The sequence below is a fragment of the Carassius auratus genome, chromosome 27, assembly GCF_003368295.1.
Source record: "Carassius auratus strain Wakin chromosome 27, ASM336829v1, whole genome shotgun sequence".
Classification (NCBI taxonomy): Eukaryota; Metazoa; Chordata; class Actinopteri; order Cypriniformes; family Cyprinidae; genus Carassius; species Carassius auratus.
The window spans coordinates 23,952,712-23,967,323 of NC_039269.1; the positions used below are offsets into that span (position 1 = coordinate 23,952,712).

The 14,612-nt window shown below is 37.3% G+C and overlaps 2 protein-coding genes across 2 annotated transcripts; one reads left to right on the plus strand and one right to left on the minus strand.

The window, feature by feature from the left end:
- Window positions 1-528: 528 nt before the first annotated feature.
- Window positions 529-4,829, plus strand: pter (phosphotriesterase related). Its single transcript, XM_026206807.1, has 5 exons — window positions 529-667; window positions 1,234-1,677; window positions 2,637-2,902; window positions 3,115-3,255; window positions 3,444-4,829. The coding sequence occupies exons 2-5, from the start codon at window positions 1,246-1,248 to the stop codon at window positions 3,652-3,654; spliced, it is 1,050 nt and encodes a 349-aa protein (XP_026062592.1). The 5' UTR covers window positions 529-667; window positions 1,234-1,245; the 3' UTR covers window positions 3,655-4,829.
- A 91-nt stretch (window positions 4,830-4,920) lies between these two features.
- On the minus strand, window positions 4,921-6,683 carry c1ql3b (complement component 1, q subcomponent-like 3b). The gene is made up of 2 exons (XM_026206811.1): window positions 5,828-6,683; window positions 4,921-5,227 (listed from the first exon to the last, which is right to left on the minus strand). The coding sequence occupies exons 1-2, from the start codon at window positions 6,392-6,394 to the stop codon at window positions 5,048-5,050; spliced, it is 747 nt and encodes a 248-aa protein (XP_026062596.1). The 5' UTR covers window positions 6,395-6,683; the 3' UTR covers window positions 4,921-5,047.
- Between the last annotated feature and the right edge of the window lie 7,929 nt (window positions 6,684-14,612).

The following is a 14,612-nucleotide window of genomic DNA, read 5'->3' on the forward strand; positions in this document are numbered from 1 at the left end:
TAGGATATTAAAAAAATAGTAGCAGGTCATATAAACATTGACACAAGCACAATAAACTAATTTAAATAAATAAATAAATAAATAAATAATAGTTCAACACGCTAAATTAATTTTCTAATGCATCTGCAGGAAAATGTGACATTTATGTGCCAGTCTAAGCAGGTTAAAGCTGTTTTTCCACCATGGACTACCATAGAAACACAGCAGTTATTGTTTAAACATTACATAGGCTGTCTAACCTATCACAAAAATAGTACCCTAGTGATAAATAGTTTCCAAATGTTCTGTTTCATAATACAGGCTTTATTTTTTGTTTAGGGCACTCACTTGAGTGAGGATGTATTTTCCGAATCCCGATTTCCACAAAGAGCCCTTATATAATAAAGTACCTCTCATAGACGTCAGTGAACAGAAAGGGGCGTGGCAAAAGAGACTCAAAGTTTAAAAACAGGCGAACTGTCTAAATTTATCCACATCTTCGAATTAGAGGGACTGCATTCGTTCGTAAATATTTGATTATTTATTAATTTCATTATTTCGCTTTGAACACCGTGTTTAACTCCGTAGAGGTAGAGGTAACATCAAGTCTCGCGTTACAAGTAAAATCGCGAGACCTTGTTGCTCCGCGCTGTCAGTGCTGCAAATTGGAAGTTGAACTTGCTTACAGGTGTTGTTGCTCACTTTATCCTTTATTGTTTATTATGAATCACTAACTGCATCACGTCGTGTGATTTAATAATAACAGCTAGTAACACTGCATGCTTATCGCCTGTTGTGGTGAACTTTTTAAACGATTGTTATTGAGGAAGTCTCGCTGCCGGTGTAGTTCTGTGTCTAATCTCAATATGCTTGTTGTTTGATGTGAATACAGTTGCGCGGTTATATTTATATACTCGACGGCACGAGCGTGCATCTTAATGCATGCATTTGTTTTACATTTGTGATTTTACTTGTGCATTCCGTATTTGGAACTCAATGGACTGCATCTCCATCAGCCCAAAGTCCGAACTACCAAGGCGTGGCTAACCCATACATACCTTATGAGACAGCCAAGATGAGTCATTTGTACAGCAGCCTACAGTTTTACACCAGCCAAGCATGCACTTCGTCTTCTTCAAGCATGCAATTATTTATTTCAGACTGACAGACTGCATACATCTGTGTTGCCAGTGCAACATAAACAGTGCTTAGCAACTCTATTTATTTTAACACCTGTAACCATTTGTTGGACAGGATCACAGAACCATGCCTGAACAGAGCGGTAAGGTCCAGACGGTGCTGGGTCTAATAGAGCCTGATCTCCTGGGCCGCACCATGACCCACGAACACCTTACAATGACGTTTGAGTGCAGCCATGTTCCCCCAGCACCTGGAGACGAGGGCCTTGCAGCTGCTCCCATTGAGATGAAGCACCTTCACTGGTTGCAGCAGAACCCGTACAGCCACCATGAGAACCTGCTGTTGAGTCAGGAGATCGAGGCGGTGAAGGAAGAGCTGTTGTGTTACCGCAAAGCAGGAGGAGGATCCATAGTGGAGAACACTACCACAGGCATCACCCGAAATCTGCCCGTTTTGCGGCAGCTGGCCAAAGAGACGGGTGTGCATATCATTGCTGGAGCGGGGTACTATGTGGACGTGACCCACTCTGATGAGACAAGAAAAATGACCGTTGAGAAGGTTTGTGTGTGTGTTGTAGCTACACTGTCAGTCAAACGTGTGGAACATTTATTTATTTATTTATTTATTAATTAATTAATAAGTCTCTTATGCTTACCAGGGCTATATTTATTTTTTTTTAAAAACACTGTAAAACAGTAATATTGTGAAATATAGTTACAATTTAAAAGAACTGTTTCTGTTTTAAAATGTAAGTTATTCCTGTGGTGGCAGTTGATTTGACATAGAAATCATCATTAAATAAATATTTTTTTTGTTTATCTTATCCAAAACATTGCAATTGTATTTAATCTTGGTTTCTACAGACAGACTAAAAGTGCTGCTTATTAATAATTAGTAAAGTAGTTGTTAGATTAAGGGATCTAAAATATGGTCATGCAGAATAAGGCATTAATATGTAGTTTATAAATACTAATAAACAGCCAGTTAATTGTAATATTCATGCTTATAAGCAACTAGTTAATAGCGAGAATAGGTCCTTAAAATAAGTGTTAATAAAAGTATATTTCAAATAAATGCTTTTGAACTTGCTATTCATCAGTGAATTGTGAAAAATAAAATGTATCATGGTTTCCACAAAAATATTGGGCAGCACAACTGTTTTCCACATTGATAATAAGAAGAAATGTTTTTTAGCACCAAATCAGCATATTAGAATGATTTCTGAAGGATCACATGACACTGAAGACTGGACTAATGATGCTGAAAATGTAGCTTTGCCATATCAGAATAAATTACATTTTAAAATATATTAAGATATAAACAGTAGTTTTACATTCTAATATTTTTTGTAGTTTTAGGAAATAAATCCAGCCTTTGAGAACTTCGAAGAACTACCTTAAAAAAATCTGAATTATTATGAACTTCTGACCAGTAGTATACATTGTAAAATTATTGATAAAACAGATGAACATGATTTGTTCCCATTTCTCAAATTTCTCATCTTTTTCCCCCTCAAGCTAACTGATATCATTGTCAATGAGGTGCTCCATGGCGCAGACGGTACAGATATCCGTTGTGGTGTGATTGGAGAGATCGGTACGAGCTGGCCAATCACAGAGAGCGAGAAGAAGGTCCTGCGAGCCACCGCTCACGCTCAGACTCAGCTCGGCTGCCCAGTTATCATCCACCCCGGACGAAACAAAGCCGCTCCTGGAGAGGCCATCCGCATTCTGCAAGAAGCAGGGGGAGATATCTCCAAAACAGTCATGTCTCATCTTGACAGGTAAGGAGACAAAGGGGGAAAAACTGCATAATGCATTCAAACACTTTTTGTTTATCTTGATAATCACAAATTGTATGTGTTCTGAAGCCAGAAGTAAAAAGCTACGCTCATGTGACTTCATCATCACAAACACAAAGCTTCCAACAACTCTTTCAGTTCTATTTAAAAAACATTCTATCTGAAAGTGACTCTAATGTGTGTCTCCCTTGTAGGAGCATTTATGATCCGCAAGAATTGCTGGAGTTTGCAAAGATGGGGAGCTACCTTGAATATGACCTCTTTGGCACAGAGGTGCTGAATTATCAGTTTAACCTTGATGTTGACATGCTCAGCGACAGCCAGAGAGTTCAGACGTAAGTATCTGCGTCCAGCAAGAACAGCAGCCAATACGTTACAGTAAATGGTTCATAAACATCTGCCTCTGTTTCCGGAAATCCGTAAATGATTATCTGTTATAAACATGCCAGTCTGCTTAATTGAGACTATTCATTTTATGTGAAGTCAACAGATCATTGAGAGTCATTTTGTTTTGTTGCACTAGCTTGGCTTTCCTGATCAGAGAAGGTTATGAAGACAGACTCCTCATTGCCCATGATATCCACACCAAGCACCGACTGACCAAGTATGGCGGTCATGGCTTCTCCCACATCCTGAAGAATATTGTTCCCAAAATGCTGTCTCGAGGCATCACTCAGAACCAGGTGGATAAAATACTGATAGAGAATCCTAAACAATGGCTGACATTTAAATAAACCAACCGCCTTAAAAGTCGATTTCCTTCCTCAAGTTAACATAACAAAAATTGATTTAAATTTTTATTGTTAGGAACATTGTTGTACTGTTGATTTTGGTGCTAAAATCCTTACTTTGGTGAGCATTAATTCATGTGCACTGTTAAAAATGAAGGTTTCAATTGAGGGTTTTTGTAGAAACACAATAGAAGAGCAATTATGGGATCCCCAAAGAACCTTTCAATAAAAAAAAAAAAATGGTTTTCTTCATGGGACCATTGATGCCAAGAAAAAACTTTTAATTAAAATGGTAAAGTTGAGACCCATAGCTCACATGTCAAGTTTAACACTAACTGGAATATTCAAATCAAATATTCACCAGTCTTCAATGATCAACGCTCTCTCAGCACAAACAAGTGGGTAAAATAAAAACATGACTCTAAGTCATGGAAAATAGGTGCTTTTGACTTAAATTGGATGAACTAGCAAAGAAAATATTAGTAATTACACTAAAGGAATCACAGCTCAGGGAATCACAAGTGGAACAGTACTAGTGTATTCAAAGGTCTGATGAAATATCCTAAATACATCGTAAGCTACTTTTAAGAAGATGGCATGTTAATTAATCTTTTTTTAATCCCATTTCCTTTTTTTTCCTCGAGGATGAAAAACTGATTTCCGTTTTTTAGTTTATAGATCTAGGACTACCATTTTACTGTCATATGTATTTAGTTTAGTGCTTTTAAAGGAATAGCAACATATTATAAATGCACTTGAGGTAATCAAGTGAAGGATATTTCATAGTTGCATTTGTTGATTGCTGTACTGCACTATTTACATAGAGCTTTTAGTTTTATAGCAAACTTATACACGCATGCAAATCATACAATATATTTTATTCACAATTATTTGATGACACTGCACATACCAGACAGTGGTAATATTTTTAAATGATGACATTTATATAAAACGGTACAGAACTGTGGTTTGAATGTGACAATTTGTGCATGAGGAATGAGAAATGATTCAGAAATGTAATCTGAACTATATTTCCGGGCTAATGGCGTGTGCTCTGTAACAACTTCTTCTGATCCGCCATGTGTCAGTGTAAGGTAGGCACATATGGAATGGAATGATGTCAAATGATTTTCTGCTTTCACTGCCAGTTAATCTCTCAATAAATATACTGCAATAATATGCGTTATGCTTTAAGATTTTTTTTTCTAAATCACAGTGATTTTTCTAAAAACTAATTTATGTGTAGAGGACGTGTTCTCATGCATTCAGTAATTCCTTCTCCTTCGCTCTGACATGAGTTGTCACAAGCTTGAGGGTTAAACTTTCTTTTGACCTCGCTCTGATGACGTGATGTCAAAATGAGGTACATCTGAAAGTGCAGTCCATGCCACGGCCGTTAATCGGCGTAGACCATGAAGCCTGAAAATGTGCTGTATTTGTTGTTGTTTCCCCCGTGCGCTTTGCCTCCATCTAGTTTAATGTAGATCTCATCTCCAGGCTCCAGGTGTAAGATCACACTGTTGCTGGCGTAGTCATAGTTCTGATCCGCATCCTGCGCTATTGCACTGGCACGCACCTGCAGGAAAAAGATGAAACCTTGTGTTAGATACAGTTAATATTTTATTAATCCCAAATTGAGTTATGACTCCATGTTAATTACAACACCTTAAAACAAAATTGGCCCTATGGACGTTAGCATTATTGCCTGAAGACTAGGCAACATTTTTTTTTAGAACATTTTTTGCAACATCTTAAGGACATTTTTTTTCTAATAAAATATGTCTGATTTATTAAATGCTATTGTCCTAAAGAGGACATGCTGGCTTTTTGCAATTTCAGAATATTATATGTGATTAGAACTTACATAATAACAAAACATAATGTTATTATGATAATACTGCAAAAGCAATAAAAAGATTAATATGATAACATGTTAACTGAGTAAAATTTGTAATATTCCAATAGTCAATCAGTCTAGTCGGGGCATAAAAAAAAACATTTTTACAAATAGTGTTCCATTACACACAAGTGTTGATTATTAGAAAATATTAAAAATAAATATTTAACTTAAAAAATAATTTCTTAAATATAAAGATTTGTTATGCATCAGTTGATGCATAGATTGATTTGTTGATTGAGGAATATATAAATGATGACAGCTGGATTTATGAGCTACCTGGTTATTCTTGCACAGATCAGCCCACATGCTGGTCCCGTCACCACCTCTCATTAATACGTGATACACGAAAAAGTAGATCCCCGGGATGGAGCAGGTGAATTTACCGTTCGAGGGGTCATAGTGGTTGCCCAAGTTAGTGACCACATCGTCAAACTTCAGCACCTCGTAACCCTCGTGTTGCTTCTTGAGTCCCGCGTAGAAGGCGATTTTGGGCACGGTGCTGTACGTAGCCGCGCTTATGACACCGGTGACCCCGGGCGGACCGGGTAATCCTGGTGGCCCCGGTTCTCCTATGACTCCGGGGGGACCCGGAGGTCCGGGTGGACCTTGCGGTCCCGCCTGACCCCTCGGACCGATCCGTCCCGAGCGCCCTGGCTCTCCTTTGGGACCGCGAATGAAAGTTGGGGGGGACTGATCCAAGCGGTTATCTGTCGGTGCTGATGATGGAGACTTCGTTCCGTAGGGATCGCACACCATGCGGCACGCGCCGAGCATCTCGTAGCGCGGGTCGGATCCCGCCGCGCTGACCAGCACCGGGATGAGAATGACCAGCACCAGCACCATGATAACACCCAGCACGCCCGTGGCGATCACCCGCGCTCTGACGCCCAGTCTCGACAGCACCGGGCGCACCTCGCGCTGCGATTTATGCGCAATCTTGCTCGGCACAGAAGGGACGCCAAACAAAAACGAACTTCCCTGCAGCTCCAGGGAAAGTCAATTAACTTCGTAATGAAGACGATATATCATTCCCCGAACTGATGAAAACGTCACCTGAACGAAGTTTTTGTTTGTTTACATTGAAAACGACGTTAAAGACTGGGAACACAAACAGAAGTGTGTGTGAGATGCATTACAGCCCTGCTTTCTCACCTGAGGGTGGGTGGTGGGTGGGTACGTCATGAGAAAGATCAGGAGAGAGAGTGCGCGCGCACGTGAGCTGTATCTTTAGAAAGATGCAAAGAGTCAATTTGATCCAATATCAATCCAAGTTGCCCAATATCAAAAAGTGACTTAAGACATGAAGTGAACTGTGTGTTCATGGTAAGGGTATTTTTATTAAATAGTTTATTTTAAAAAATTGTATGTGTGTGTGTGTGTGTGTGTGTGTGTGTGTGTGTGTGGGTGTGTGCTCTTGTTTTTGTGACATATCACATATCAGGACACAACTCTGTATAATGACATGGGTATGACACAGGTATTACAAGGAGAGGGTGACTTATGAGGACATAACCCATGTCCCATGTGTGTGTGTGCGTGTGTGTTTGTACAGTGTGGAACCAATTATTATTATTATTATTATTATTTTTATCTCAGCATCATTTTATTCAGGATGTATTCAACTGATCAAAGTTAGAGTTAAAAATACTAAAATTAAATTATATATATATATATATATATATATATATATATATATATATGAAAAAATGTAAAAATGTAGGCAATAAGCAGTAACTTTTTTCAACATTGAAAAAATAGGTATGTTTCTTTAGCACCAAATGAACATATTATTATGATTTCTGAAGTGTAATGGCTGCTGGTATTCCAGTTTTTCCATCAATGCATTAACCCTTTGCATCACCGAAGTTGATGTTTTTTTCTGAATGACATACACAAAAATATTGACTCATAACTCGATGACTGTAGCAAGGAGAATCAAAAGTATTGTTTGATAGAAAACTTTCAGTACTTTTAGTGAGAAAAAAAAACAAAACAATATATATATATGTGTGTGTGTGTGTGTGTGTGTGTGTGTGTATATATATGTGTATATATATATATATATATATATATATATATATATATATATATATATATATATATCATTTGGACATTCTCCTGCTGAGAAATAGCTGATAAAATGAAGGGAAAAATTGAGTGTTCAAGAGAAATTTTTCATATCTGTCTTATTTGACATTTAGTATCTCAGGACAGAAATAAGGTAGGAGGGAAATTCTTTTTTGATGATGCTCCCCAGCATGTTAGCTGTATCGGTTTTTGTGGTTGTGGTGATAGCATAAAGTATCCAAAAGTTACAGTATTTTGTAACAAAATAGGCCCTTTTGTTTAGCTCTTGACTCCCTGAAGGCATTTTAAAAACTTCCGTTTTCTGAGTGTCATACACAAAAATAATGAATCACAACTCCAAGACCCTAGCAAAGAGAGTCAAAAGGTAGGTATCATTTGATAGAAAACTTTAGAAATAGGTGATAAAATGTAAAAAAGGGAAAAGGGTCAAGGGAATTTTTTCATATTCTTATTTAACGTTTAATATCTCATGAAATTAATTATTATTATTATTATTTTTTTTTAATTGATCAGTAAATAACTTGGCACTACTTTGGAGTAAATCAAAGCAGCTACATGCATTGTAAAGCTCGGGCTCTGAGCTTTCAAATGATTGTGTTGATCAAGGCATGGTTTGAAAAATATGATTAGTAATATATTAGGAATATTAGTGTTTTTAATGAATTTTAGATCAGATAAATGAAGCAGTGATGAGAACATATCCCCAGCAGGCACAGGACATCAATATAAGATCAGGTTAAAGTTGGACATGATGTTGGACGGACATTGCATTTTGGTTGAGAATGAAAATCAGGTTGACATCAGAATTTGACACCAGTCTGACATTGACTTAACGTTGGATTTTGGTTACAGAACAATTATCAACATCAGCTGACGTCAGAATTTGACATCAAATTAACATTGACATTAGACATTGAATTGATTGCCCAAGAAAGCAGCACACAACATTAAGAGCCAAAGCTCTTAATTTGTGTAATACATGTAAATTGTTATTCTACTCATCCCACAGTAATAGAGTCTCCTAAAGTCTCTCTTTGCCCATAAATCAGCTAGAGAAATAAAATCAATTGCACCAATTCAGAGTGATAAAGCACCTCTAAAAGTTCCACACATTGTCATCTTGGACACTAATATCAATGACTCAAAATTAAGTTCTCAGCACCTCATCAAATTGAAGGACATTGGTAAGTTCATTTGCATATTAAGTCACTAAATTAAAGGGATAGTTCACCAAAAAATTAAACTTCTGCCATGTTCCAAACCTGTATGAGTTTCTTCTATTGAATGCAAAGGAAGATATTTTAAAGAATGTTGGTAACCAAACAGTTTAATTTTAGGGGAAGTCGTGGCCTAATGGTTACAGAGTCGGACTTGTAACCCAAAGGTTGCGAGTCTCGTACTGGCAGGGATTGTAGGAGGGGGGAGTGAATGTACAGCACTCTCTCACCTTCAATACCACGTCTGAGGTGACCTTGAGCAAGTGTGTGTGTGCACTTAGGATGGGTTAAATGCAGAGCATACTTGGCCTCACTTTTTTTTTCTTTGTTCTTTTTTTATTATGATTTTTTTTATAGTAGCCATTGACTTTCCTCCCCTTGTTATTAAAGACAATGGATCTTCATCTGTAAGGTAACCAACATTTTTCAGAATATCTTCTTTTATCAACAGAAAACAACATTCATACCGGTTTAGAACAAAGTGAATGACAGAATTGTAATTTTTGGGTGAACTATCCCTTTAAGAAAGTGTCTAAATAATTAGTCTTACCAACTAGCAGTTAGTTGAGAGGTAATCAGTCTTACTTTTTGGATTCAAATTAGACCAGATTATATTTTCTGTTACTCACTTAAAAGGTTAGAACCAATTTAAAATGGTTTATGCAACCAACCACAGGTATTTGTGAATGAGAGACCTATTATTGCTAAATTGTCTGTTGCTTAATGAAGATTGTTTTACTGTATAAAACAACAGCCCTCCATGAGGAAGTGCTAACCTGTGAAGTTTCAAAGGGTGAATTAAAAAAGCATGATCTTCATCCTATCACCTTTACTAGAGCATTTATGTTACTAGAACAATACTATAGCATTTATTTTATAAAGACCATCGTTGAGGTCCATGATATTCCCCAAATGTGTTCTCACACGTGCCATATATCTCATATAAAGAAGCATCATGCATTTGCATAAGAAGCTCACTGCTTCAATCACACCTCCTGAACTGTATGTACACAGACAGACACAGATGCACCAGTGCACACACCCTCTCTGAGTCAATGAGCACTTGTGTCCTGTCTTGTCCTCTCCAGCTGGCTCTCTCTGTGGCTTACTCAGTGTGTTTGGACCGTTACTGATAATCATGAGTCACATGCCATCTTCATGTGCACAGCAGTGCTCCAACAGACAAAAAACATGAAACAACTTTTTTTCCCCATAATGTTTCACGTTACTATTGTGAAATATATCTAAATGCATAGGACAAAGCAAAGCAGCTGTTCAGTAAACAATGCTCTAAATTCTTTACATGAAAATGAACAATTGAAAATGGAAAGATTGAACAAGATTATGCAGCTTGGACACTCAAAAGCAGACACAAACAGTGCAGATCTCTCAATGTTTCTGACATCTGTATAGGTGAGGACTTCTATTTCTACTTTTTTTGAGCTATAATAATAAAAGGGAAGGCTAAAGTGGCTGTGGTAAGGAAAAAATTCAACAAGATGGTAGGTACTGGATAGTCTCACATAGCCAGACCTTTGACTGTCAGCACAAAGTCTGATCTGTAAAAGTAAAGTAAAGCAAAGATTACTGGAGTATGTTTAATGCAATTACAGTCTCCCTATTTCAAAATGTGGTATTTAATTATTGAATTAGTCAAGTCAGAAAAATCTAAATGCACATTAGAAAGCAACAGAGTTATGCCAAAGTGCTGTACAAGAAAACACAATATATTAAAAGCATAATAGGAAACATGCATTACATGAAAATAAATAAAGACATTAAAATAGAAGCAGAGCAAACTGACAAATGCAAAGCAGACAGCAACGTATTTAATAAGTGTTAATTGTCATTTCCGTGTAATTATTTGTGAAATTTACAAGCAATTTATTAATGGAAATGCTTAAAAAAGTAAAACAATCTGCATTAAAAACACAAGAAAATGAACCGATACTAGATTGCTCCTGATTTCTAGGAAGTTATAGACCAGTATAGTCCATGTGATGACATGGAGAATAATCTGTTCCTATATAAAGTAAATGACATAGACTTGGAATATAGTGCAATATTTATTACATGGAAAGAACTTTTGAGTGGTATGAAAAAAGAAAAATCACCCAGAGTTATTCCTGTAAATGGGGTGCATTAGTCTGCAGATGCTTTTTTCCTCCATCATGTTTTCAAACGAACACAACGTGCTTCACAAGCCATGATCTCTGTCTCTTCTTGCTCTGTGATTAATTGCTTCTATTGTGGTCTTTAAGTTTGTCACTCGGCAGGTCTGTGGCACCAGGCCTGAGCCAGAATGGAGAGAGCAGATGAACAGAAAGGAAGAGTAGGTGCGACCACACCATCACCCCCTCAACGCATGGCCTCTTACTGCGCTACCACTCACTCCTGCCGAGGGATGATTAACTATACTTATGTAACCAGCCGTTCTTGACTTACTTTAGAACATTCACACACCCTATCAAGGCCTCATTAGGATTCTTCAAATTATAGTTTGTAACATCTGGACATGACGTTTACATGACATGACAGCAACAAAACTGACATTTCCTCTGCGTTTTTGAAAAGTTTCACATATAGACAACAACATTGTCAAATGATCCCCATTCACAGAGATCTGCGAAATTTACTAAAATGCTGCAATATGCATGCCAGACCAGTAGTTGGCGATGTGATGTTGTAAAGAAACACTATGTGCCTGCGCTCAAGAATGAACGAGTTAAATGCATACACATGACATACACATTTTGTTTTCACAAGTTAACATTTTGTAGGTTCCCCTTCATGCAGCCAAAACTACTCTGATGCCTCAAGGTTTGGACCAGAGATTGTCTTACTTTTGAGAGATGAGAATGTCTGTATTTATCAGGCGGCAAGGAAGTCGACCGGAAGTTGAAGTCGGCCGCCATCTTGTAGCAGAACTTCACTTGCGTTAGCATCCCATTGACCTCCCATTCATTTTGGTGTCACTTTGACAGTGAATAACTTTACATCTGAGGCGTTTAAAGACTCCCATTTGTCCATTATTTATTTCTAAAGATACACGACAATGTATAAAGGGCTCCATTACCTTCTATGTTACATAATGGCCCCGTAGAAACAGTTTTTGTAAAGAATAGGCTAACGATTGTGTCATAACCACTCGACTCTCTGTCGCATTACCGTACAGACAGGAGGAGAAGCTCGCAGGCAATTAACTTATTATGGCGTACTGGCATTACATTTTAAAATACTATACAAAATAATTAATCAGAATACTTACTCCTGCTCACTCACGACAAAAAACTCCCCGCTCAAGCTCGCCGTCTCTGCAAGATTAACGATGGCAGTTTGCACGCACAGCTACTAGAAGATTTACATCTGTGAGACAGGTTGCTGACGTCATCAAGCTTAGTTTGAGTCTATGCGTCAGAAACGGAAGTGCTAAAAATGGGCTTCACTTGTCTCATTGTTCCAATGGGGTCGCTGTGTCCATTTCTTTTACTGTCTATGGTATTTATTACTATTGAAGAAAGCGTAACAGTCAACTTGAATCACATGTGCCTCAATAACCAATCATATTACAGCCTTGACGTCACTGAATTTCAGACAGAGTTGTGCGTCACTCGATTGCCGTTAACAGATACAATAAGAATGAATGAGAAGTGCCATAAACTGAATCCCACCTGTCACAAAAAATCTGTGACTTCTTTTATAAAACAGCATAAATCCAAATGTACTGTTTAGTGTAAAACATGTTGTTGATTAGCAGATTGGCTGTTGATTCATTAAATGATAAGCTGTTTCCTCTAAAAGGCTGTTTATTCAGCATAGTGAAGCCTCTCCTCCATTGACATCCAGTTCTCTGGGTTCAGGCTATATCCTGAGCTTGGAGCCCTCCCTCTGGACAGCAAGTCAAATATGCTACTACTGTAATTGCTCAATCATACATGTTAGTGTGAACTTGTGAAACTTAATTTTCCTTGTTGCTATGTAAAGCATTCAGAAAGGCTTAATGATTATTCTTTCCTTTTAATTACAAGTGAAACTGAAGCAATGATCTGTGAGTTTGTTGACAGAGACATATGAGCTGCAGAGAGTGTTTCGGCACAATCGACAAATCTTTGAGTTCACCAATTTTGATCAATAGATCTAGTCTAGTATTGATCAATTACTCTCTACACTCCCGAGACAGCAGGGAGGCAAAGTATTGGATAACCTTGTTAAAAAAAAAGATATTTATCACCATCACCAAGGCAACTCTGATTATTTTCAATTTCATTCGCATTTTTAGTATCTAAATATTCATCCATCTATGTTTTTTCACAAGTGAGCATGTTACAGCAGACCACGGCCTCAAATGTATTCATGCCATTTTGGATACTTAGATCACATGTAAAAATCCACAATCAACAGTAACCCTATTTCTCATAACTAAAATTTCAAAAGCCATTTTTTAACCAACTTGTTCAAAGGTTATTTTTAGTGCACATATGAAGTCAGTTCTTTTAGGTGTTCAATCAACCACATGGTGAAGTTAATCACATTAATTAATGAACATGGCCAGTGTTAAAGGTGATGCATTACAAGTTACAGAATCAGATTACTTTTTTTCAAGTAAAGTAAAGCATTACTTTAACAAGAGAATAGCAAGAGAGTAACAAGTAAAATCTTACTTCTTTCAAATAAGTAATGCAAGTTACATAGTTGTCCTATTTATTCTTTGCAGAGACAGAGGCATTTTCTTCAGCCTGAGGCTTATTAATTTCATTTTTGGTGTGAAAGGGCCTTTACAGTTGCCAAAAATATAACTTTTGGGATTTCTGCTATTAAAAAGAAATAAGCAAGCCCAGCCCAAGTGAAAAATAGTAACGCTAAAGTAATATAATGCATTACTTCCCATAAAAAGTAACTAAGTTAACGTAAATATATATATATATATATATATATATTTTTTTTTTTTATGTAGTAATGCCATAATGCACTACTTTTAAAAGCAACACTGAACATGACCCTAACATCTGACTACCAAAGTGCCACAACATATTAACTTTTTGAAAAGATTGATTTTATATATATATATATATATATATATATATATATATATATAATTAATATTAAAATCAACCAAACCAATTTTGATTGAGGAGTTTCTCTTTCTAAGATGGCTTTCGGACGCAGCAAAAGCAGATAAAGTTGTCATTATCAACAACTATTTTCCAAGATGCAGTCACTGTTGTATCTATAGCCACTGGAGTTGTTTGTGCTTATGTAATGGGTGAACATGCTCAGAGACCCTACTGGGTGTTAGCTGCTCAGGACTGGCACACGTTCACACCATGTCTCTCTCCTTCTGCTGTCCGTGACAGAGGGGAAGCATTACTAATCTGCCACAAACAGAGCAACAGAGGCTCTCAGAGATGAAGGCCAGAGGAGATAAAGAAAAACATGTATGGATGGAGCTAGAGGATGCAAAAGAAAACAAACTAGCATATAAATGAGCATGTAAAGCCACTTTTGTTCTGCTGTGACAATGAGTGGGTCTTCTCCATACTATCATGCCTTGCATGGGTGAAATTTCCATGACAAAGTCTAAGCCCAAGCTTTAACTAAATCGCAATGCAGTACACATTTATTTGCGTCCAGGACCTGAAATAAATTCTGCAAACCAATCCATGTTATTCATGAGATTTCAAAATTCCTGTGGTGCACCATTCGGAGCACAGCCGTCTTGATATTTAGGCAGTGAAGATCAATTGGAAACTTATGAG